The sequence below is a fragment of the Dendrobates tinctorius genome, unplaced genomic scaffold (assembly GCF_039654945.1).
Source record: "Dendrobates tinctorius isolate UK_male_01 unplaced genomic scaffold, ASM3965494v1 ptg000113l, whole genome shotgun sequence".
NCBI classification, from domain to species: Eukaryota; Metazoa; Chordata; class Amphibia; order Anura; family Dendrobatidae; genus Dendrobates; species Dendrobates tinctorius.
This window is the reverse complement of record NW_027361781.1, coordinates 690,552-718,001: the sequence shown is the minus strand read 5'-3', so window position 1 is coordinate 718,001 and position 27,450 is coordinate 690,552. Positions and strand designations below refer to the sequence as shown.

The window sequence follows — 27,450 nt, the reverse complement described above, 5'->3', positions numbered from 1 at the left end:
CCCCCTCCCCCAAAACCGCCACAACGAGGGGCCTTTGAACACCTCAATGACCCGAGACCCCCACAACCCGCCAAGCGACAGCCTTCTCTATACCCTCCTGAAGGGCAAGGGCCCAAATATCGGAACCCACTGCATTCAAGTGAATCCCGTCCGCCAACCAGTAATCGCCCTCACCCTTCTCCAAATCAAAATGTCGCACGGCAACTCCCCCGTTTTTAACTATAAAAGCGGACACCGCTCTGTTAACCTTGATCCCTGGCCCGGTTGACCTTCTCCAACGATCTCATGGACCGCCAACGCCTGCGTGGCACGATCTCCGACCACACAATCGTGACTTCCCGATAAGTCACCCACAACCGCAATCAATCTTGCTTAATGTCCTTGCTCAACTCCCGGAAGGGACGGACAGCCAGATCATTACCCCCAGCATGAATAACGAGAACATCTGGTGCCCGGTCCAAACGAACACACTCGTGAATTTCCGGCAACACCCGACGCCACACCAGGCCCCGAAAACCGATCCACCGCACCACCGCCGCCGATCTGGAAATTCCCAACTGTCTGCCGTCGGTCCTGACATCGGCTCTCACCGCTCCCCAATAAACAAAGGAGTGACCAAATATCCAGACCAGCAGCGGTTCCATACCTGAAACACAAAACGACACTCACAGAAACATATCGCAAAGAAAACGCTCCAATACTTGCAATATTTAATCTACCCCATGGACCACGCCAACCGGACACACCTTCTGCACGCCTTAAGGCCGAACATAACTACGATAACGATTAGACCTCCACCCTCCGATACGCTGTATGAAAGAGGGACCCAAACCACGCTCAGCTGCCTCAGTCGCCGCACCAATCCGAAAAGAATGCGAAGCAAACCTAGAATCATCCAATCCCAAACACCGAATTGACTTCTTAAACACCGCACCAAACTGATATCGAGACAGACTTCCACCGTCTGCATGACACAACAAAGATCCGCCCAGACTAGGACGAAGGTCCCAAAATCTACGCAAACACTGAACCGGGCACATTCCGGAACCAGAGACAAACCCCAACACAACTCGACGGCCTTTCCCAGACTGGTCCGTTTTTGACCTACGTAGCCAAAATTCGACGCCCTGAGCGGTCAAAGTCACATCCCTGGCTAACAACCCCTCCACAGACTCCTTATTGTGAGACACGAGTTCCCCAATCCGCAGCGCCCAAAAAAATGCAAAGGAAAAAGCCAGACGAAACAACGCAACCTCATAACCATCCGCGCATACTGATCCCAAATATGCTCAAGCATATTAAACGACACGGGCCGCCTTAAACCACCCCCCCCCCCCCCCCGAAAGCGGTGAAAACCTTTCGCCGCCTGTCTTGCCAAAAACATTTTTGTCAAATCCCTGTACCCGCGCAACCGAAAACCGAGAGACAATCCGGCCAACAAACGTGTCACCTTTGCCCGAGACCAACCTTCGTTTGCGCCCTGCCCCAACCATGACAACAACAGACCCTCTTGCTCAAGCCTGGCCCCACTGGTGGAGCCAGCCGTAAGGACCTCTTCCCACGCACACCACACATTCCGGTAGGCCTCCCAGGTTTTTGGTGCCAAAGACGATACGATCAGTGACTCCGCGGCTCGTAAGCCACCCTCCACAATTCCTCTGGACAAATCAGACCCTCGAACTCTGCCTCCGGGGCCAAGGAACGAAAACGATCCCACTGTAAGCGAGAGAGAGAGTCAGCTATCTCGTTCTTCACTCCAGGCACATGTGTCGCCGTCACATGCGCATTCAAAGACAAACATGCTAGCACCAACTTCTGCAAAACTCTGACCACTGGAGGGGACGATGCAGTAAGACCATTAATCGCGCTCACAACCCCCATGTCGCAATTGAAACGAACGCGCCGATTCCGAAACTCCTGACCCCACAAATGAACAGCCACCAGAATCGGAAAAATCTCCAACAACGTGATGTTACGCACCAACCCAGCCGAAACCCAAGCAGCAGGCCACTGAGCGGCGCACCATTGCCCTCCAAAATAGGCACCAAAACCGAATCCGCCTGCCGCATCCGTAAACAAATCCAAAGCATCGTTGCAGACCACATCAGCCATTACCAACGAACGACCGTTGTACTTCTCCAAAAAGGACTCCCAAACCACCAAATCGGCCCTGAGCTTCGCCGACAATCTCACAAAATGATGAGGAGCCCGAACCCCCGAAGTAGCGCTAGCCAGCCTACGTGAAAAAACTCGACACATCGGCATCACCCGACAAGCGAAGTTAAGCTTTCCCAACAGCGACTGAAGGTCCCGCAACGATATTTACCGCAACCGACGTGCACGAACCACCTCAGTCCTCAAATCATCAAGCTTGTCCTCCGGCAACCGAAATTCCCATTCGACAGTATCGATGACAATCCCCAGAAAACGCAAACACGTACTGGGGCCCTCAGTTTTTCCAGGTGCCAGCGGAACCCCGAACCGATCCGCCACCCACTCAATCGCTTTCAAAATCCTGAGACAACGTGAAGAATCCGCTGGGCCAATGCACAAGAAATCGTCCAAATAATGAACTATCGAATCACAACCAGAGACGTCGCACACGACCCACTCAAGAAAAGAACTAAAAGCCTCAAAATACGCACAAGACAAGGAACAACCCATAGGTAAACACCTATCTACAAAAAACCTGTCTTCCCAGAAACAGCCCAACAACCTCACGCTGTCTGGGTGAACCGGAAGCAGACGAAAAGCGGATTCAACATCAGTCTTAGCCATAAGGGCCCCGCGACCACACTTCCGGACCCAACTCGCCGCTTCATCAAATGAAGAGTATACCACTGAACAAATCTCCGGATCAATACCGTCATTAACCGACCTCCCCCGTGGGTAAGACAAATGCTGAATGAGCCGAAACTTATTGGGCTCCTTCTTCGGAACCACCCCCAACGGGGAAACGACCAAATCCGGGAAAAGGAGGAGACACGAAAGGGCCCGCCATGCGCCCCAATGAAACTTCTTTTTGGATCTTCTCCGAAACAACTGACGGATGCTCCAAAGCAGAGCGCAAATTTTTCAAAACAAACGGGAATTCAAACGGAGGATCCGGAATCCGAAAACCCTCCTGAAAGCCAGAATACAACAGCCCCGCTCTTACCCTATCAGGGTATCTATTTAGATAGGAGACCATCCTTTCCAGATTCACTGGAGTCTCCCCCTTGTGAATTACCCCCGCCAGATTTGGACTTCCCTTTCTTGAAACACTTTGATGCCCCATGTGAAGTACCGTTGCAGTTTAAGCAGAGGTGTTTAAATTTACAGTTGGCCCCAAACTTGCACTGGCCGTCATTAAACTGCCAGCAAACACCCGCCTTGTGCGTTCCCGACTGCCCTTGACCCCCACCACCCGTAGAGCCGGCAAAAACCGCTATTCTGGCTGGTGCTTCCAGCCCCCCCAAGAAAGGAACTCCCAGACTTATTTTGCGCTATCACACGCATCCACAAGCCAATGTCTTTTTGGTCCCAGCGGATAGCCGGACGCACAGCTTTCCTCTGACGAAACTGCTCGTCATACCGCAGCCACGCCTGACCGCCGTAAACTCTATAAGCCTCCCCAATAGCATCCAAATAACAAAATAACGCGGAACAATTATCAGGGGCCTGTTCCCCGATAACACTCGACAAAATAGCAAACGCCTGCTGCCAATTTACAAATGTCTGAGGAATCAAGCGCCACCTCCGCTTTTCTTCCTCTTCCTTTTTGCTATCCTCTTTCTTACTTTTGTCCAAATTAAACTTCCCAAGAGGCAATAGCGAAAATATTTCCACATATTCATCCTTCAAAATCCGCTCTTTCACCTCCTTTTTCAAATGGGCCCCCAACGAACCCTCAAAACACACATACACCTCGCCATGCGCCCAATCATCCAGATGCACACGACACTCCTTTTCCTTCTCGGTTTGCACCGACACTGACACCGGCGTGCTAACACAAGGGCCCGACGCAGCCGCGCCCTGACCCGCCAACCCGCCACCCTGTGGCACAACCCACGCTGCTACCGGCGACGACCCCACAAAACCCTTCTCCAAACGTAAAAGCAAGCTACGCACATCCGCCAACATATCACATACTCCCCCAGCCGACCCTGAACTGCTAAAACCAGCCTCAACCCCACCGCCCCCGGACTCTGCTAAGGGGCCCCCTACCACCACAGACGAAGACAAAAGCGGGTGACAAACAGGGGACATAGACGCATACTCACCGGGCTGCGAGGGGGCTGTGTGCCCTCCAGCCGGAAATCCTGGATCCCCAGACGATGACGCCTCGTGGACCTCGCGCCTCCCGGCGGCGAACTCACCGCCACGTTGTTGCCGCCCGAACATCGCTGCAGACTGAGCCGGGGTGGAAGGCCTGAACCCCCCGACGGAACTGGGCCGCGACACCCCCACAAATGAAGGCTCCTGCCTCCCCCCGCCGAGAGTCAATTCGGCCAAGCCATCGCGAGGCACCCGGTCGCTCAGGGCCCCCCACGGCAACTGGGAGCCCGACAGTGTCCTCCGCTCCAATCTTCTGGCAGCTGGCACCGACTCCGCCGGGCTGCCCTCCGGTCCCGCTGCAGCCATAGGGCTGTGGCACATTCTCGGGGGGTCATAGGCAAGCGCCGCTGCAGGGGCACCGCAGCAGCACCCCCCCATTCCAGCAAGTTCCCCCCCACCGCCAGGGGACGCGACCCGGCTCGGCCCTGCCGCCTGGCAGGCCACCACTCTGCCCGCGGCCGAAGCGCCCACCGAGGCAGGCCGCGCGGCTCGTCCACCACCGCCGCGGCCCCCCGAAGGACCTGGTGCCGCCGGAAGTCGGGCGCGCGCCGGCCCCGCCCCCTTCCTGCCCCGGGGCGGAGGTCCGGACGACGCCGCAGGGCCTCGCCATGTGACAGGATTCCTCCCAGGCCGCGCACCCCCAGACGGGGAAGGCTGCGTCGCGCGGCCTGGAGGGTCCCGGGAGGGGCTCCGGCGGCGACGCAAGGCCCGGGGAGCGGCATCGGGGGACAGCCGCTCTGGAGGCCACGCCCGCCGGGGCCTCCGTTCTCTCACCTCGGCCTGCCCCGGCGCTCGTTGAAGCAGGCCGGCCACCTGCGCCTCCAGCCAGCCGGGAGGCTGCCCTGCTGCTGCCGCCCGCAGTCTGTCCAGGGCCTGGTCCACTCCCGACATCCCGGTAAGATGTGGGACTGCTCAGGAGCTGGGACAACAGGAACAGAGGGCGGGCTCCCCCAGACCCTGCCTTAAATACCCCCTAGCTCCCCCTCCCCTTTAACCCTTCCCCTTCCCTCACTAACTTCCAACCCCCCGTCATGTTGGCCTCCGCCCACGCCTCCTCCAGGGGGTTGGGAGGCTCACTCCGGCCATTTCTTTTTCTATCGAAGCCTGCCTGTATTATATTGTCTTATACTCTAGTCACAGCCAGAGCTGCGGTGGCATCCTTGTCTGTATACCAGGGTGCAGACAATTCCAATGTATTGATTTTTGCATTGCATTGTGGTACTTGAATGCAAGTGGGTGACCAGAGATTCGGCTCCTGTAATTCAGCAGTGGCTGACGATAGTAACCACTTCCTGCCTCCCTGTAGTGATGGATACATTTCTTTTTACATTGTTATTTTATCTCTAGGCATTCAGAGCTGAATCTCAGACAGACTCGTTAATGTTTATTGGTTTCCGTTAATGTTTTCTCCACGCTTTGTGCTGACATGTCAGATCCAGCTGCTCCATGTAAGAGTTGAATAAAGGTTCAGGAATCATTAACCCGTTACTGTGGCCTAGAATTGGTATTGATGTGAATTGATTAGTTACTAGAAGCGATATTTAGGGTCATGAATAGAGTTGAGCGATACCGTCCGATACTTCAAAGTATCGTATCGGATGGTATCGGCCGATCTTTAAAAAAAGTATCGGTATCGCCGATTCCGATACCGGAAGTCCCATTCAAGTCTATGGGACTTCCGGTATCGGAATAAGAAAAACCCTTTCCTGCCCTTGTACAGCCTCTCTGGGGTCTGTACGGGCCTTTCGGGGGGCTGTGCCGGCCTGCCAGGGGGTCTGTGCAGGCTCCGGTGGTCTGTGCCGGCCTGCCGGTGGTCTGTGCCGGCCTGCCGGGGGGCTGTGCCGGCCTGCCGGGGGGCTGTGCAGGCTCCGGGGGGCTGTGCCGGCCTGCCGGGGGGCTGTGCCGGCCTGCCGGTGGTCTGTGCAGGCTCCGGGGGTCTGTGCAGGCATCGTCCGATGGGACTACAAGTCCCATCGGGCGATGCCTGCTACCATGACAGTGATTGACACATTAGCCAATGATGGGACAGTAGTAGTCCCATCATCCGGCTAATGTGTTAAATGTAAAAAAAAAAAATTACATGCTACATACATACAACATGCATACTACATACATGCTACATTCATACTACATACTACATACATGCTACATTCATACTACATGCAACATACATACTACATATATACTACATGCATGCTACATACATACTGCATGCTACATACATACCACATATATACTACATACATACTACATGCATGCTACATGCATGCTACATGCTACATACATAACACATATATACTACATGCATGCTACATACATACTACATGCTACATACTACATATATACTACATGCATGCTACATACTACATGCTACATACATACTACATATATACTACATGCATGCTACATACATACTGCATGCTACATACATACCACATATATACTACATACATACTACATGCATGCTACATGCATGCTACATGCTACATACATAACACATATATACTACATGCATGCTACATACATACTACATGCTACATACTACATATATACTACATGCATGCTACATACTACATGCTACATACATACTACATATATACTACATACATACTACATATATACTACATGCTACATGCATGCTACATACATACTACATACATACTACATGCTACATACATACTACATATATACTACATGCATGCTACATGCATGCTACATGCATGCTACATACATACCACATGCATGCTACATACATACTACATGCTACATACATACCATATACATACTACATGCATGCTACATACATACTACATGCATGCTACATATATACTACATGCTACATACATACTACATGCTACATACATACTACATATATACTACATGCATGCTACATACATACTGCATGCTACATACATACTACATACATACTACATGCTACATACATACCACATATATACTACATACATACAATACATTCATACAATACATACATAGACATACAGTACATATAACATAGAGTAACATACTTACCAATACTTGTCACATTGTTCCCCGAAGCCATTGTCTTTCCGGAATAAATATTAACATAACAAACCACAAAAATACTCACCCACGATCCGAAGCAGTCCACGAGTGTGTCCCACGACGATCTTGGGTAGAGAACGGCAGCATCAGATGATGCTGCCGTTCTCTACGGGCTGCAGGAATCCAATGACGGAAGGTAGGTATCCTTCCGCACTGTATTCCTCCGCCACTTAAAAAAAAAAAAAAGTCCCTAGTCTCACTTTATGCCATTGCTGTGTGGGAAATTCCCACGCAGCAATGGCATAAAGTGAGACTAGGGACTTTTTTTTTTTAAGTGGCGGAGGAATACAGTGCGGAAGGATACCTACCTTCCGTCATTGGATTCCTGCAGCCCGTAGAGAACGGCAGCATCAGCTGATGCTGCAGTTCTCTACCCAAGATCGTCGTGGGACACACTCGTGGACTGCTTCGGATCGTGGGTGAGTATTTTTGTGGTTTGTTATGTTAATATTTATTCCGGAAAGACAATGGCTTCGGGGAACAATGTGACAAGTATTGGTAAGTATGTTACTCTATGTTATATGTACTGTATGTCTATGTATGTATTGTATGTATGTAGTATATATGTGGTATGTATGTAGTATGTATGTAGCATGCATGTAGTATATATGTAGTATGTATGTAGCATGTAGCATGCATGTAGTATGTATGTAGTATGTATGTAGCATGCATGTAGTATGTATGTAGTATGTATGTAGTATGTATGTAGCATGTAGTATGTATGTAGTATGTATGTAGTATATATGTAGTATGTATGTAGCATGTAGTATGTATGTAGTATGTATGTAGTATATATGTAGTATGTATGTAGCATGCATGTAGTATATATGTAGTATGCATGTAGCATGCATGTAGTATGTATGTAGTATGTATGTAGTATGTATGTAGCATGCAGTATGTATGTAGCATGTATGTAGTATGTATGTAGTATATATGTAGTATGTAGCATGCATGTAGTATGTATGTAGTATGTATGTAGTATGTATGTAGTATGTATGTAGTATATATGTAGTATGTATGTAGCATGTAGTATGTATGTAGCATGCATGTAGTATGTATGTAGTATTTTTTTTTTTTTTTTTTTTTTTTTAACATTTAACACATTAGCCGGATGATGGGACTACTACTGTCCCATCATTGGCTAATGTGTCAATCACTGTCATGGTAGCAGGCATCGCCCGATGGGACTTGTAGTCCCATCGGACGATGCTTGCACAGACCCCCGGACATCAGCACAGCCCCCCGGCAGGCCGGCACAGCCCCCCGGCAGGCCGGTACAGACCCCCACAGGGTGCACAGACCACCGGCAGGCCGGCACAGCCCCCCGGCAGGCCGGCAGAGACCCCGGGCAGTCCACACAGCCCCCCGGCAGGCCGGCACAGCCCCCCGGCAGGCCGGCAGAGACCCCCGGAAGGCCCGAAATGACGGCGCATCATGATGCGCACACACCGCGCATCATGATGACGTCAGGCCGTCAATCAACTGAACTTCCGATTCCGATGCCGAATTCCGATATTGAAAAAATATCGGAAGTCGGTATCGGAATTCCGATACAGCAAGTATCGGCCGATACCCGATACTTGCGGTATCGGAATGCTCAACACTAGTCATGAAACCTTGGGAACCTACATAATTTATGCAATGATAATCCACAAAGGTAATAATGAACACAATGATGAACTAACAGTGATGTCACAGCACAGGGATAATAAACACAGTGATGTCACAGTACAGGGATAATAAAAAATAGTGATGTCACAGTACAGAGATAATAAACACAGTGATGTCACAGTACAGGGATAATAAACAGTGATGTCAAAGTACAGAGATAATAAACACAGTGATGTCACAGTACAGGGATAATAAACATAGTAATGTCACAGTACAGGGATAATACACACAGTGATGTCACAGTACAGATATAAACATAGTGATTTCACAGTACAGGGATAATACACCCAGTGATGTCAAAGTACAGGGATAATAAACATAGTGATGTCACAGTACAGGGATAATAAACAGTGATGTCACAGTACAGAGATAATAAACATAGTGATGTCACAGTACAGAGATAATAAACATAGTGATGTCACAGTACAGGGATAATAAACATAGTGATGTCACAGTACAGGGATAATAAACATAGTGATGTCACAGTACAGGGATAATAAACATAGTGATGTCACAGTACAGGGATAATAAACATAGTGATGTCACAGTACAGGGATAATAAACATAGTGATGTCACAGTACAGGGATAATAAACAGTGATGTCACAGTACAGGGATAATACGCACAGTGATGTCACAATACCAGGATAATAAACACAGTGATGTCACAGTACAGGGATAATAAACACAGTGATGTCACAGTACAGAGATAATAAACATAGTGATGTCACAGTACAGGGATAATACACACAGTGATGTCACAGTACAGGTATAATACACACAGTGATGTCACAAAACAGGGATAATAAACACAGTGATGTCACAGTACAGAGATAATAAACATAGTGATGTCACAGTACAGGGATAATACACACAGTGATGTCACAGTACAGGTATAATAAACATAGTGATGTCACAGTACAGGTATAATACACACAGTGATGTCACAGTACAGGTATAATACACACAGTGATGTCACAGTACAGGTATAATACACACAGTGATGTCACAGTACAGGGATAATAAACACAGTGATGTCACAGTACAGAAATAATAAACATAGTGATGTCACAGTACAGGGATAATACACACAGTGATGTCACAGTACAGGGATAATAAACAGTGGTGTCACAGTACAGGGATAATAAAGAGTGATGTCACAGTACAGAGATAATAAACATTGTGATGTCACAGTACAGAGATAATAAACATTGTGATGTCACAGTACAGAGATAATAAACAGTGATGTCACAGTACAGAGATAATAAACAGTGATGTCACAGTACAGAGATAATAAACAGTGATGTCACAGTACAGGTATTATAAACAGTGATGTCACAGTACAGGGATAATAAACATAGTGATGTCACAGTACAGGGATAATACACACAGTAATGTCACAGTACAGGTATAATAAACCTAGTGATGTCACAGTACAGAGATAATTAACACAGTGATGTCACAGTACAGGGATAATAAACAGTGATGTCACAGTACAGGGATAATAAACAGTGATGTCACAGTACAGGCATAATAAACCTAGTGATGACACAGTACAGAGATAATAAACACAATGATGTCAGTACTTAGCCAGCACTGTTCCTTATAATAAACAGTGATGTCACAGTACATAGATAATAAAATGATGTCACAACACAGGGATAATAAACAGTGATGTTACAGTACAGAAATAATAGAGATGTCCCAGTATGGGGATAATAAACTCAGTGATTTCACAGTATGGTGATAATAAACTCAATGGTGTCCCAGTATGGGGATAATAAACACTAATATCACAGTACATAGATAATAAGCACAGTGATGTCATTACTTATCCTTTACTGATCCTGATAATAAACAGTGATGTCACAGTACGATGATGATAATAATAATCTTTATTTTTATATAGCGCTAACATATTCCGCAGCGCTTTACAGTTTGCACACATTATCATCACTGTCCCTGATGGGGCTCACAATCTAAATTCCCTATCAGTATGTCTTTGGAATGTGGAAGGAAACCGGAGTACCCGGAGGAAACCCATGCAAACACTCCTTGCAGATGTTGTCCTTGGTGGGATTCGAACCCAGGACTCCAGCGCTGCAAGGCTGCAGTGCTAACCACTGAGCCACATAGGGATGTCACAGTATGGGGATAATAAATTCAGTGGTGTCACAGCACAGGGATAATAAAAACTGATGTCACATTCCTGAGATAACAAACAGTGATGTCACAGTACAGTATGGGGATAATAAACACTGTTATGTCACAGTACACGGGTAATAAACACAGTGATCACTATACAGAGGTAATACATACAGGGACAATACTGTCATGTGACATTCTACCAGTAATACATAAAGTGAGTATAAACACAGTGAAGTCACAGTACAGAGGTAATAATCATAATGATGTAACAGAAAAGTGATAAACACAGTGATGTCACTGTACAGTCGTGGCCACGTTTTGAGACTAAAAAGAGAACACCGTATGCACTACTTGGAGAGGGGCACAAGTAGGGTCCCACACCTTGTGATAAGTAATTTATATGGGATATAATCCCCTACCTGTTTCATTAAACAAGATCTTTTCCTATCTCTGAGCAGTCGGCTAACTGATGAAGGCCACATGAGGCCGACATGTTTTTGTTTAATTTGGCTGCATTAAATACAACTGCATCTATTCAGAAGTTGAGTGCCAAGTTTTTCTTACGCTTTGAGACTGACACAAATTTTGGTGTTTACAAAGTTTTCTGCTGCAGTTTTTATAGTGTCAATTCGCATTAACTATAAATTATGAAGAGTGAGAAGATGACGAGGCAGCTGATTGAATTATAACAGCAGACTGCTTGCATTAAAAGAGGGGTGGTGTTTGAAATCGTTTCCTTCTGCTGCTAAAAGGAATCTGTCAGCATGATTTCTCACCTCAAATTTATTTGCGCTTTTTCCAAGACAAGTTCATCAATACCTTTACATGGCCAGTTTGTTCCTCTATTGCTCAGTGACCACTTCTTCGCGGTATCTTTTGCTGGCTTCTCTTCCTCTCCTCTTCCCCTTACTTTTGGGGTTCCTCAGGGTTCAGTCCTAAGCCCCTTTCTCTTCTCCCTATATACTGCCCCTATTGGACAAACCATCAGTAGATTCGGTTTTCAGTACCATCGGTATGCTGATGACACCCAATTATACACATCGTCTCCAGATATCACCCCTGCATTATTACAATATACCAGGGTTTGTCTGTCTGCTGTCTCGAACATCATGTCCTCCCTCTATCTAAAACTAAATCTGTCTAAAACTAAACTTGTGTTTCCTCCCTCTACTTACCTTTCCAAACCCAATATCGCCATTTCTTTGTGTGGATCTGTAAGGAGATCACAAGTGATAAGACGCACACAGTGAATGCCTAACAGAGTGGCTGCAAGTGAACACCGCCATCTGCTGGACAAAGACAATGGAGAAAGGGAAAGCAGAAAGAATTGCATTAGTAGGAACTTAAGACTGAAGTGCATGTTACTCGGGGAAGAGATTAGAGGAGACACCAGATCAGATGATAGCTGTGTCTCAGTTTGTAATTATAAAATGTCCAGGAAGGCTGTAAAGGGAAGGGGTTGGCGCCCGAACCTGTAGCAGGACAGACATGCGGTACATCAACTAGCTTACAGTTGCCATTACACGAGACATCTGATCTTAGGAATGACCCAAGAGACACCAGAGCCAGGAAAGCTGAGCGAGCAGATCCAGGGCAAAGAGAGAGGACTAGGCCACAGCAGAGGGACGTCCGTATGAGCCATCGCTTCCAGTGTAGACAAAGTGGGCACCGGGGTCTTACTTCTGACAAGGTAGGCTGCCAGTGTGATGAGTGTACTGAGTAAATCGCCAACCTGGAAATTGTAGCCTAGCGGGCAGGATGACTCCGGTTAGGGCCCGTGTGATGTTTTGTGTTGCCTAGAGAGTGACGACGGTGACGGGTCCGGTAGTGACAGTCACGCTCTTTAAGTTGGAGTATTAGGACTATGACATCATTGAAGATAAGTTATTAAATGGTAATAATAGAACCAGAGAGTGTAAACTGCATTGTGTCACTATCCTGTTCATCTGAATCACTGTATCCTTTTGTTACCATCTTTTCAATTAGCCATTAAAAGGTATCAACCACTGAGGACTCTCAATTCTGAATATTCTTCTATCTACTGGCTAACACGGTGCAAAGATATACATCTTTCCTGTATTCTATTGGTAGCATAACTTGTTTCATTTTTACAGTTTGCATTTTCCCTGATATTGAAGGCACCCCTTTGTTTGTATTAATCAAATAAATAGTTGGTTTAAAGGGAATCTGTCACCTCATTTTCGGCCTATAAGCTGCGGCCACAGCCATCAGGAGCTTATCTACAGCATTCTGTAATGCTGTAGATAAGCCCCCGATGTAATCTGAAAGATAAGAAAATCAAGTTAGATTATACTCACCAGGGGGAGGGGGCGGTGGGTGTCGCGGTCCGGGTCCGGTAAATCCCATCTTCTAGCGATGACGTCCTCCTCCTTACTTCTGCCTCGACTCCTGCGCAAGCGTACTTTATCTGCCCTGTTGAGGGCAGAGTAAAGTACTGCAGTGCGCAGGCGCCGGGAAAGGTCAGAGAGGTCCGGTGCCTGCGCACTGCAGTACTTTACTCTGCCCTCAACAGAGGACGTCATCGCTAGTAGATGGGAGGCGCCGGACTGGACCGCGACACCCATCGGACCAGACCGGACCCCCAGGTGAGTATAATCTAACTCGTTTTACTTCTCTTTCAGGTTAGATCGGGGGCTTATCTACAGCATTACAGAATGCTGTAGATAAGCCCCTGATGGCTGTAGCCACAGCTTATAGGCCAAAAATGGGGTGACAGGTTCCCTTTAAGTACCACTGTCTCCTCATTGTCTGTGCTGTTGCATCCGCATACCTGTTAACAGATCTACCATTACTTTCCAGTAGCACATGAGCTGTCTTGGGGTTATATTTGACTCACGTCTTTCCTTCACTTCCTACAACCAATTGCTCGCTCATGTCACTTATACCTTAAAAGCATCTCTACAATTTGACCTTTTCTTACCTTTGACTTTGCAAAACCTCTTACTGTTGCTCTTATTATGTTGCTCTATTCTCGTCTGGACTGTTGCAACTCTTTGCTGATCGGTCTCACTCTCCCTAAACTGTTTCCTCTCCAATCGTTCCTGAATGTAGCAGCCAGGATCATATTCCTCACCAACCGCTACACTATTGCCTCCACCCTGCGCCAGTCATTGCACTGGTTACTAGGGATGAGCGACTTTGCCTTTTTTAGGGTCGAGTTGGGTTTCATGAAACCCGACTTTCTCAAAAGTCGAGTCGAACGAAATCGGCTGACTATAGGGAAAAGTCGGAGGTCTGACTGAAACATGAAACCCAATGCATGTCAATGGGGAAGCAAAGTCTGCAGGGAGTGGAGGACAGGAAACACAACTAAAGTGCCCATTGCAATGCCAACGGACCGCTTTTTTAAAGTGCGCGAAATCTCTCTCTCTCGGACGCTGCACGTCATCTCGTTGCCCACAGTGTACGTCCTTGCTCATTGGCTGAAAAAATGTCACGTGCAAGCATTCTGTGAAATCCGACGTTGGCGCTCGGGTGGCCGACCTCACGCTATGGTCGGGTTTCACTCGGCAAAACCCGACTTTGCCGAAAGTCGGCGACTTTTGAATCTGACCGACCTGTTTCGCTCAACTCTACTGGTTACCCATCTGCTACAGAGTAAACTTATCATTCCCACCCACAAAATACTTCCCGATCCAGCACCACCCTACATCTCCCTTCCAAATCTGTCCCTTGTTCATACACCTTCCATGCACCTATTAGCCCTCTGTCTTTGTACTTGTACATACACTGGCTGGTGACCTTTTCATGCAGCGTTATGTGAATACCCTATTTCCTATTCTTGATGGCTGGACCGTACAATACAAGCACTTTTTACCATTTCCTCATAGACTGTAAACGTGTGATCAGGAACCTCACTCCTCTTGGTATCTGTTGAGTTATGCGTTATTCTGTAATGTCTGTACAAGTTCCCTATGAAATGTAAACTGCTGCGAAATATTTTGGCGATATAGAAATAAAAGTTATTATTATTAATTTATTATGTGTGGGGGGCTTTTCATCCATGGAGGGGGCTCACTGACAATTTTGCCTAAGAACACTGCCATGAATAAAGAATAGGATCTAAACGTCCTCCAAAAGCAACTTCTCCCAACCATCCAGTAACCATGTGGTGATGACGATGCTTTTCCAGCATGATGGAGGAAAAAGTGATGACTAAGTGGCTCGTGAGCAAAACATTGAAATTTTGGGTCCATGACCAAGAAACTCCCCAGATCTCAATCCTATTGAGAATTTGTGATAAACTCCAAGCATTGATGAAAGGAGAATGGGCGGTCATAGTCAGGATTTGGGCCAGAAGCCAATATCCAGCTGCCGGGATGAAGGGCAGAAGTCTGGAGAAATAAGGGGCAACACTGTAAATATCGAGTCTTTATATAAACAATGTATAAAAGTGGAAAAACTTACGAAACATGTGACTAAAAGGTCTAAAAACACTGAAGCAGCAGATTGTGAAAACCAAAATTTGTGTCGGCCTCAAAACCAAATATCCCCAAAATTTCAGCCACTCTAATATTATACTGTGTAAAGTCATAAATTCTGCATTCCTTTTCTCTTATCTGCCAGGGATGAGAAGAACCAGTCCATTATTGTAAGTGGAGAGTCTGGAGCTGGGAAGACTGTATCGGCCAAGTATGCCATGAGGTTCTTTGCCACCGTCGGGGGTTCTGCCAGCGAAACTAACGTGGAGGAGAAAGTCCTGGCATCCAGTCCCATTATGGAGGTGAGGCTTCAAACCTTTGACTACTTCCAGACATTGCCTGTAAAGCATGTTCACATTTATCTGTGGTCGTCTTACTTACGTGGTAAAATATAGATAAAAAATGTTGTAGAACATGAATCACTGTGAAGTCAGATTAAAGGGAATGCTGTTTAAGAACCTAATACCGGCGGCCTCAGAGGACTGGACGCCCATTTTATGGCACAGACTGTTTGGTAATACGTGTAGTTAGAAATGAGCAATTTGATTTGCGCTGTCCTGGTCCGGTCCTCTGTGATTCAGCCGGTGACTCTTACTGCTTACTAGTCCTCATTCAATATCATTACAATGCGGGGCCTAAGATGTGTCATATGCAAAAGTGAAATCCGGCTGCCACAGAGGACCGGTCCAGGACCACTAGAATCGAATTGCCCATCTCAGTGCTGTAATGCTAAATTTCACCTTTAGTGGCCGCTGTTTCCCAACAATAACTGCAGATCGCCAGAGGCAAGAGAAGCCAAACTCGCTGCGATCAGCTGATTGCAACATCAAGTTATCTTTAAAGAGGGTTCTAATAATTGCAATATATTAGGACCTCTGAACCTACACATACTTGTCAGTTTAGGATTATAAGTTCATTTATTGTGCTTTTCTTATATAGCGCTATTATATTCTGCAGCACTTTCTATGTCATCATCGCTGTCCCCATTGGGGCTCACAATCTACATTCCTTATCAGTATGTCTTTGTAATGTGAGTGGAAACCGGAGAAACATGGAGGAAACCCAAAAAACACAGAACAAACAAACTCCTTGCAGATGTTGTCCTTGGTGGGATTTGAACCCAGGACCCATCGCTGCAGTGCTAATTACTGAGTCACCATGCTGTCCTATGATTATGATCGGGTGCCAGGTGTACAACGTACACCCACCTCATCTGAGGATGACGTCCACGTCTGCGCGGATGACGTTCCGTTCCAGATATAGATAATTAGATATACAGGAACGCTTCATCCTGGCAGCATTAACTAGTGTTAGGTGTGGCATTCTTCAGATAATGGGCAGCTGGACTCATTTTTAATCTGCAGATTTCATTATGCCAGAATCCATTTGATGTGACCGCGCTTAATAAACTTATCAGTCATTCTTTCACAGAAAGGTGACGTCGGTGTTCTAATGCTGGAAGCAGAGAACACAGTAACCATCACTGATCGATAATGATGATGATGGTCACAGCTCACCTCCTCCTCCCTCTCACTGCACAGTAACTTCTGTGCATGCCACAGAGCATGCCACTACAACCCCCCTTAAAAGACAATCATTCATGCTCTGTCCAGTCTCTTGCTGCACTTTTTTAGATGCGTTGTCCTCTTGTCTATGAATGTGAAACTGAACTTAAAGGAGTTGTCCCCATTCACAAAATCGTTTTTCCCGGTCACAGTTTGTTATAAAAACACAAACAATACTTTACTCACCGTCCCCAGGTCCAGGGCCAAGTCTCCTCAGCTCTTCCATTTGTCTGGTATTCACAGCAACGGTGACATCACAGCGGCTGGTCAGTGAGCTCAGCGGCTCTGCCTGCGCAGAGCATTTCCTCTACAGGGGTGGAATCGCTAAACTCACTGATTGGCTGTCGATGTGACATCATTGCCACACCCAATACCTGACACTCGGAGTGGCGGAAGGAACTCAGCGCTGCACCCGGGGACAGTGAGTAAAACTTTTTTTGTTAGAAACTGAGCCTGGAATCCAAGATTTTTTTTGAAAGACTACAACCACGCCAATTTGTTTTTTTTACCAGACAACCCCTTCATTACTTACACGCAGGAGAGGTGATAACTTATTGATCGGTGGAGGTCTGACCCCTGGCACCTGCACTGAGACCAGCGCGAACCTTCAACCACCCATCCATTTATTCCCTTTGTGACTACAGAAAGCTGCACTCTGCTTTTTCCGGCAGAGGCATAGAAAATGAATGGAACGGCGGTCAGTATCCAAACTACTGCTTCATTCTATAGCCAGGATAAAAATCCCCATTCTGACGATCACTTCAGGTCCCAGCAATCGGACTCCCACATATCAATATGTTATTTCCTATAGTATGGATTGGATGATGTTTTTACCAAACAACCCCTTTAAGATTCCCAAAAACTTTTCAACAGGGTTGTCCATAACTTTGACATTGATGGGGATGCAACTCCCAGCATCGGTCAGCTGTTACCTGTGCCAGCGTTGACCAGAAGTGCTCCGTTTTGGAGCTGCACAGCTCTCCACTGTACAGTTACAGCAGTCCTGAACCGTGCTTCCGCCCCTGTTCATATCAATACGGGGCGGACGCGCAGTACTCGGCCGCAACCACAATACTGTTGACTACGCTATGCTGTGCAGTTCCACAAACTGAGTGCTCCCGGTGGGTGCCGGCACCAGGTAAAGTTGATCGGTGCTGGGTGTCGCACCTTCACAATCAGAAATGTATGACCTATCCAAGGCTAGGTCATCAGTGTGTACAAGTCCCAGAAAACCCCTCTAAGTTTCCTGAACAGAGAGCAGGAAGTGCCCTTATTAACAGTCACTTCCAATATATTTTCCAGATAACATTTTATTTTTTCCACATCGCGTTTCCATAAAGCAAGCGCGACTTGTAATTGTAAGATGTAATTAAGCGATATTTTGACGCACCACTGAAATTACCCAGGGCTCAGCTGATTCAGCAAAAAAATGAGCTGCAAAAGCATAAAACATGTTCCTGAGCTCTGTCACCACAGGCCGTTAATGTATTGACATTTTTATTACCAGTTATTTCATTAGTGCAAACCTAATTTTATTTTTTAATATTTGTTTTTTTTAAAGTTTTTTTTGTTTAGCTATTGTTCTTTTATAAAGATATCTCGCTACTCGTTAAGAGTCCATTGATCCAGTGATCATCTGTGATCTGTAAGGAAACCTGATTGTAAGTGTCCAGTTTCCCTGCAGTGCCACCGGTGGAGAAATGTAGTATTACACAATGTCCATACAAATCAATTGGTTGTCTGTGTAATACAGGAGAGCATTCAGAGCAAGAGACGCTCATTGTAACTCTCTCTGCTGTGGCCAAGACATGAGGATCCCGAACAGAATTACCTATTAGGGGGCTATAACCTTTCTTAATTATGCCTCCTTGATGGAATGTCCAGCAATGTAGGAGATGACCTCAAGGATGACTTATTCAGGGCATGTCCCGTATCTGCATGTAACCCAGGTCCCAACAAGAACTGCCTGCTAAATTCTCAGTAAGAATTTATTATATGACAAAAAAGATAAGTTTCAGTGCAGATGTAGAAAATATAGCCAGATGTACTCTAGTGGTCATGGTCATTTTCATCGGCGTTGCACCAGCAGAGACGGCCGCCCAAAGAATCCCATACACGTTAGCTAAAAGTCAGCCCCACTGGCATTATAGTATAAAAAATGGTGGTCGGCATTATAGATTTTTATGGACAAAGCAACAAACAAATAATTGCCCATGTGAGTCCACCCTGACGGTGCAGTAAGGGAGCTTTCACAATGTGTTACGGCACCCGTACAATGGCCCGGTTGGGGCTTACGTCCGAAACCCCCGCAAAAAAGGGATTAGGACGTATGCATTGACAGGGCCATAGACCATAATGGTGGCGACAGTGCGACCATCTGTACATTATTTTTGGCTTGTACGCTTACTGGAGACGGATGCTCAGACGTAGTAGAGTTCTCTCCTGTAGCGTGAATGGTCTCTCTACGGATAGTGATGGTCTTGGGTTCAGTCTCTGTGTCTGGTATTACGTCACTTAAAGGAAAGATGAAGGACTAGGTCTCTCTGATTACTAGGTCCTGAATGGAGCTCTGCGTAAATCATCTTTATTCTCAGGGTGGAGCAGGGTCAGCTTTGTATGGAGTCCTGCCCGAGGATATAAGAAGGTCACAATGTAACCATAGCATAGCTGAGAAATCTGTGTCTTTCCTCGTATCTATCTCCATAGCTATCTAAAATGCAAAAAAAAAAAAAAATAGTCATCACATCTAAAGCCGACCATACAGTTAGATGACTGTCAGCCGAATGGTGCGAAGACCGATCGTATGGTTGACAGCCATTTTGGCCGGCTCTCCCATACACAGGAGAGGAGCGCTCGCACAGTCTGTGTTCTCTATGAGAAAGCTGCCAACAGACACTTCTGCCGGCTCATCTCCAGGAGAACAATTTTATCCTCAGTCCGATGGACATCTCCCCTGACGATCAGTTGGGCGTTGCTCCCATAAACGTTATAGCATCGTCCAAACCCATCGATGGTGGCTAGAGCGGCCGACATTAGTGTAATGTGTATATGGCGACCTTGACCACAACCCTGGTCATGCAGCCAAAGTTTTCTATTTCCTGCTTCATGGCAGATGAGTACAAGTGAACGCGGACCTGATGAGACCCCAATGGTGCAGTGACCACAACAAGCAAGTTGCAAAAAAAGCCAGCCAAGTTGGATTTTTTGGAACTTGCTCTTCACGGTCGTGGTACCATTGTGCTGCCAGTGCAGCCCAGTTCACTTGTAGCAGCCACACACAATGGCGCTGTAGCCAAAGTCGTCGTTTAGCTCTTGCACATTTATTTCATCTAGGCTAATCTGCTGTGGCTGCAATGCAAATGCAAGCAAACCCAAAAGATGCCACAACTCTGTGCGAGCGCTTAGTTTTACGCTAATATTGACAAGTTCTCGGCGTACATTCTCACATTGTGATTAAATAGTGTGATCCCGTCTGTCTGTGCAGTGAGGAAAAAAAAGTATTTAGTCAGCCACCAATTGTGCAAGTTCTCCCACTTACAAAGATGAGAGAGGCCTGTAATTGACATCATAGGTAGACCACAACTATGAGAGTCACAATGAGAAAACAAATCCAGAAATCACCTTGTCTGATTTGGAAAGATTTATTTTGCAAATTCTGGTGGAAAATAAGTATTTGGTCATTAACAAAAGTTCATCTCAATATGTTGTTATATATCGTTGGTTGGCAATGACAGAGATCAAACGTTTTCTGTAAAGGGGGCTTTACACATAGCGATATCGCTAAAGCGTCACCGATTTTGCTAGCGATATCGCTATGTGTGATTCTTACCTCCGACCGCTCCCCCGCTGGCCATCGCAGATCGTGCGAGATCGGCCTGGTCCATTTCTCGTTGGCTGCTTCCTGCTGGGTTTCCTGCTGGCGCCGACGATCGACGCGTGGACGCGGGCGGAGGATGTCATCATTGCCGCGTCTGAAAGGTAAGTAACGACCGCTGCTGCGTCACTGCATCACTGGTGAGATCTGCCTGTGTGGCAGCTCACTAGCGACCATTTTGCGATGCACCAGCGATCCTGACCGGGTCATATCGTGGTCGGGATCGCTGGTGCATCAATAAATGTAAAGGGGCTTTAAGTCTTCACAAGGTTGGCACACACTGTTGGTGGTATGTTGGCCCATTCGTCCATGCAGATCTCCTCTAGAGCAGTGATGTTGTGGGCCTGTCACTGGGCTACACGGACTTTCAAGTCCCTCCAAAGGTTTTCTTTGGGGTTGAGATCTGGCCACTCCGGGTAAAAAAAAAAAAAAGGTTATATTACATAACCACACAAAGTCAGACTTTTTGTAAATGTTTAGTTTTAAAAATATATATTCAGAATTGAGAGTCCTCAGTGGTTGATACCTTTTAATGGCTAACTGAAAAGATGGTAACACATTGCAAGCTTTCGAGACTACTCAGGTCTCTTCATCAGGCTAGACTAATACAAAATCTGAAGTCACATATATATGCACAACACAGCACAGAGATAATGAAATAGATAAGGCAAGTGAAGTGAAGCAGGTTTTTTATTTTATTATTTATTTTATTAGGTTTTTTTTAAGGACTTTTTTATGTTTGCGTGAAATTCATTGTATTTTACTCCAATTTTTTCTTAAGATTTTTAAGCCCTTATCGTTTTGTTTTTGGGTTTGTTGCATATGCAAGAATGGTTTTCATTATCGAGATGTTTTCTGCTTTATCATGACTTTTCAAAACGTTACAAAGCGTTATGTGGTTATTGAAGAATAACGTTTTGATATTTTAAAACTTATTGAAAAGGGGGTTCGACATTTTTCTCGCAAAAATAAAATACGGTACATAATTGGGACCATAGACTTTTAGACTTTTTATGGCCGTTTATCCATACAAACATGTATACTGTACATGAAATAAGTAGAGATACATAATGAATAATAGTAAATAACTGTACATAATCAAATATGTACATAAAGTAATTAAATCACTGTACAAAATTGTGCATAATAAGTAAATAACTACATAATAACTATATATAATTAGTTCAATAAGTAGAAATAACTACATACAGTAAGTAATAAATTGTAATAACTGTACATAAATAAAATAACTGCATAAGTATTAAACAATAAATACATAATTATATAATTGCACATAATAAGTAAATAATTAAATAACAATTAAGAAGTAACTGTACATAAACTGTGGTCTTTGCCGGGTTCGCATTGTAGAGTGTGACAGATAATAATGGGCCTCCTGCTACTAATAAAATCTACAACGTCCCTAATATTTTCACTGGTATATACCATTCTGTTGAAAAGGCTGTAAAACCAAATCCTCTAAGTCTGAATGTAATTATATTGACTTAGTTTTACTCTCGGGAAAGTTGAGAATAACCTGCGGATGTTTTTTTTGTGAGGTGCAGTTTGTCGCAGTGGACTTTGGGTGGCGCTGTTTTACGTAGGATGCATTCTGTTATCTGGCCTTTTGACCGTCGGGTAATGCTGTCCGGACCGGACTGTATGTCCACGCTCACCTCTGACATTTTGCTCATACAGGCCATTGGGAATGCCAAAACCACCCGGAACGACAACAGCAGCCGGTTCGGGAAATACATCCAGATAGGATTTGACAAGAGATATCACATCATCGGTGCCAATATGAGAACTTACCTGCTGGAGAAGTCGCGGGTCGTGTTCCAGGTTAGTGTGTCTTAGAGTTTTCTTGCACTTTTGATTTAAGAAGTTTCCTTGTTTTCTTCTTCATCCGGATTAGTGGCCTCATACGTAACAAGAAGTCGCTCCTCCCGAGTAACTGTATGTGTAGGGTTATAAGAGTTCGGTCAGGATTTATTCTCCATTCACAAAGCCGGGCTTTCCTACTCTAAGCCAAGACCTACAATACCTAGACTAAATCTCGTAGTGTGCTGCGTTTTTATTTTTATGCACCAGATTGTGGGTCCGTTCACTGGAGGTTTTCTGTCCAGATGTTCAAATAAAAATCTATTTATCTAAGAAACAACAAAAAAAAAAAACAGTCCAGCCCCCCCAAACAGAATTGAGCAAGTGTGAACAGGCGCAAGCCCCTAGAAATACATGCAGCCGCACGCTCCGCTCCCGAGTGCCGGCGGCAGTGCCGGGTATTTAGATGCGAGACTCATCCGAGTTTCTCGCAGCCAGGGATGGACACAAAAAAGAAGAATAGTAAATGGCCCCTCTGCAGTCTAATAGTTCATCATAATGCAGAATTTCCCCTGCTGTGGAGGTGGATGTTTCCCCCTGATCTGTCGGGACCCTGTGTGGCTGCACAGGTTGCACCAATGGTATGTCCGCCCCTTAGGGTATGTGCACACGGAGTTTTTTGGTGGTGCGGATTTTGTAGTAAAATCCACAGATAAATCCGCAGGATATCTGCGGATTTGCCTGCGGTTCTGCCCTGCGGTTTCACACCTCATAATGGAGAAAGTGTAAAACCGCAGCGGTTCTGCACTAAAGAATTGACATGCTGCGGATTGTAAACCGCAGCAAATCCACGCGTAAAAATCCGCAGCATGTGCACCGCGTTTTCCAGTTTACCATTGAGAACAATGGTACTGTACAACGCACCTAAATCTCCTGCGGATCCGCAGCAGAATCCGCACCGTGTGCATACAGCCTTGTAGCAGCGCTGCCGTTTACAGATCACATGTTCCGGGTTTGCACATCTTGGCCGCTGCGTTCTGTGAGTTGTATCTATTTCACCCATATAATTTCTTTTTTTGTATCCATCTCACATTGATCTTTTTGATATTTTTCTATCTTTCTAGCAAAAAGTTTCTTTTGAAGCAGCACCGTAATGGCAGAGGTTGCAAATCCCAGGTCTTCCATAAATCTAGCTCAAAACATGGCAGCACTTCCAAATCTATTGCCAAAAAAAGTGAGGCTGCCTTTATTTTATTCCATGAGTTAAGGCAGCAACGTTTCAGTTACATTGTTGTGTAGGGTTCTAGGTGGAACGGAAATGTCGTTGCTGTCAATCAGGTATTAAATAATGGCAGCTTCACTTTTTTTTCTACCTGAATTTTGCAGTGCTGACATTTTTGAGCCATATCTACCCATCAATAGGTCTATCTATCTATCTATCTATCTATCTATCTATCTATCTTTTATCTCTCTCTATTATCTATCTATCTACTATTTATCTTTTATCTCTCTATTATCTATCTACCATCTATTATCTACCTATCTATTATGTACACTACCATTCAAAAGTTTGGGCTCACCCAGACAATTTTGTGTTTTCCATAACTCATACTTTTATTAATCAAATGAATTGCCAAATGAATTTAAACTCTAGTCCAGACATTGACAAGGTTCGAAAAAAAGCTTTTTATTTGAAATAATAATTTTCTCCTTCATACTTTGCTTTCGCCAGAGAATGCTCCCTTTGCAGCAATTCCAGCATTGCAGACCTTTGGCATTCTAGCAGTTAATTTGCTCAGGTAATCTGGAGAAATTTCCCCCCATGCTTCCAGAAGCCCCTCCCACAAGTTGGTTTGGCTTCCTGGGAACTTTTTGTGTACCATACGGTCAAGCTGCTCCCACCACAGCTCAATGGGGTTGAGGTCTGCTGTTTGCGCTGGCCACTCCATTACAGATAGAATACCAGCTGCCTGCTTCTTCCCTAAATAGTTCCTGTATAATTTGGGGTGTGCTTTGTGTCATTGTCCTGTTGTAGGATGAAATTGGCTCCAATCAAGCGCTGTCCACAGGGTATGGCATGGCGCTGCAAAATGGAGTGATAGCCTTCCTTATTCAAAATCCCTTTTACCTTGTACAAATCTCCCACTTTACCAGCACCAAAGCAACCCCAGACCATCACATTACCTCCACCATGCTTGACAGATGGCGTCAGGCACTCTTCCAGCATCTTTTCAGTTGTTCTGCGTCTCACAAATGTTCTTCTGTGTGATCCAAACACCTCAAACTTGGATTTGTCTGTCCATAACCTTTTTTTCCGATCTTCCGCTGTCTAATGTGTGTGTTCTTTTGCCCATACTAATCTTTTCCTTTTATTAGCTAGTCTCAGATATGGCTTTTTCTTTGCCACTCTGCTCTGAAGGCCAGCATCCCAGAGTTACCTCTTCACTGTAGACGTTGACACTGGCGCTTTACATGTACTATTTAATGAAGCTGCCAGTTGAGGACGTGTGAGGCGTCGATTTCTCAAACTGCAGACTCTAATGTACTTGTCTTGTTGCTCAGTTGTGCAGCGGGGCCTCCCACTTCTCTTTCTACTCTGGTTAGAGCCTGTTTGTGCTCTCCTCTGAAGGACGTAGTACACACCGTTGTAGGAAATCTTCAGTTTCTTGGAAACTTCTCGCATGGAATAGCCTTCATTTCTAAGAACAAGAATAGACTGTCGAGTTTCACATGACAGTTCTTTTTTTTTCTGGCCATTTTGAGAGTTTAATGGAACTAACAAATGTAATGCTCCAGATTCTCAACTAGCTCAAAGGAAGGTCAGGTTTATAGCTTCTCTAATCAGCCAAACTGTTTTCAGCTGTGCTAACATACTTACACAAGGGTTTTCAAGGGTATTCTATCCATCCATTAGCCTTCTTACACAGTTAGCAAACACAAAGTACCATAAGAACACTGGAGTGATGGTTGTTGGAAATGGGCCTCTATACACCTATGAAGATATTGCATTACAAACCAGACGTTTGCAGCTAGAATAGTCATTTACCACATTAACAATGTATAGAGTGTATTTCTGAATCATTTAATGTTAGCTTTATTGGAAAAAAATGTGCTTTTCTTTCAAAAATAAGGAAATTTCTAAGTGACCCTAAACTTTCGAATGGTAGTGTATCTATTATTATATCTATCTCTTTATCTTTCTATCTATTTATCTCTCTAGGTCTCTCATCTATCCATCTATCATCTGTGTGTTTTATATCTTTCTATCACCATTTTTTCCTCAATCATACGCATGTAGTCTTCTATGATTTTGTATCTATACAAAAAAATGAATCGGAGCACACAGTTCTTTGGACAGCCATTGGTTCAGCGCATGGCAGTATACTATAGCACCACCATATGCTGCAGCGTTGTACACAGGATATTTTTGTCCACATCCATCCCTGTTATCTGCAGGGCTCACAACTTAATTCTCTTTTCCCTAGCACAAACTTTAAGAAACTTTGCCGTAAAAGTAATTGAATTAGATTTGCTTCCATCTGCCCAAGTGATAAAATCTAGGCAGAATCTCGGCTGAAAAAAAAAAAAAGAATCTGAAGATTGCAGTCACTTTTCTCAGTGAAAGACAAATGTGCCTTCACTCGCTGCTGCTCAGGATGGAGCGTCTCATGTTTTTCTGCCAAATTGATTTTTTTTTTTGTCTTTTTATAAACCTGTGATGAGACCAAGGACGAGGGAGGAGCGGGCAGTCATCGCTGCCGTGCACAAGGGCGAGTCTCTGGAGCAGAACTTCCACACTGCGCTAAGTTTTATGTTGTGGATCTTGGGTATTGGAATCCGTGGACGGCGCAGTCACTACGGGACTGTTCACACCTCACTTTCGTATTGCTTTTGCTGCATTTTTATGAAACAGTTCTCCAGTAAAAAAAAAAAAAAACCGTGACAATCTGCTCAAAATTGTAAAGAAAATATATAGTGTGTGGATATACATATACGCTATAAATGAACCTTTTCCCGATTTGAGTCCGATTTCAGTTTTTGTCCGTTTCCCCCCCCCCCCCCCTTCATCATGAAGTCGTACAATGTACTGAAAACTGGAAATAAAATTCCAAGTGGAGTGAAATGGTGGAAAAAAAAATCGGAACTTTGTCATGAGTCCGACACATCGCTGATCGGGTTGACAGATTACTGGGAGGGGCTGGAGAGGATCCAGCTGTCATGGTGCACATTGGCACAAATGACAAAGTTAGAGGTAGGTGGAAGGTCCTTAAAGATGATTTCAGGGAATTAGGCTGTAAGCTTAAAGCAAGGACCTCCAAGGTGGTATTTTCGGAAATACTTCCTGTACCACGTGCCACGCCAGAGAGGCAACGGGAGATTAGGGAGGTTAATAAGTGGCTCAGGAATTGGTGTAGGAAGGAGGGGTTTGGGTTCCTGCAGAACTGGGCCGACTTCTCAGTTGGCTACAGGTTCTACGCTAGGGACGGGCTGCACCTCAATGGGGAGGGTGCCGCTGTGCTGGGGGAGAA

The 27,450-nt window shown here is 45.3% G+C and overlaps 1 protein-coding gene across 2 annotated transcripts in view; it reads left to right on the top strand.

Annotated features, from left to right (window-relative positions):
- The window catches only part of MYO5B (myosin VB), a 267,195-nt gene that overhangs the window by 133,362 nt on the left and 106,383 nt on the right, over positions 1-27,450 (top strand). For both annotated transcript variants that reach the window (XM_073589752.1, XM_073589753.1), the window contains exons 5-6: positions 15,807-15,963; positions 22,799-22,942. In XM_073589752.1, the coding sequence (XP_073445853.1) occupies positions 15,807-15,963; positions 22,799-22,942 (301 nt within the window). The remainder of the gene's footprint in view (positions 1-15,806; positions 15,964-22,798; positions 22,943-27,450) is intronic.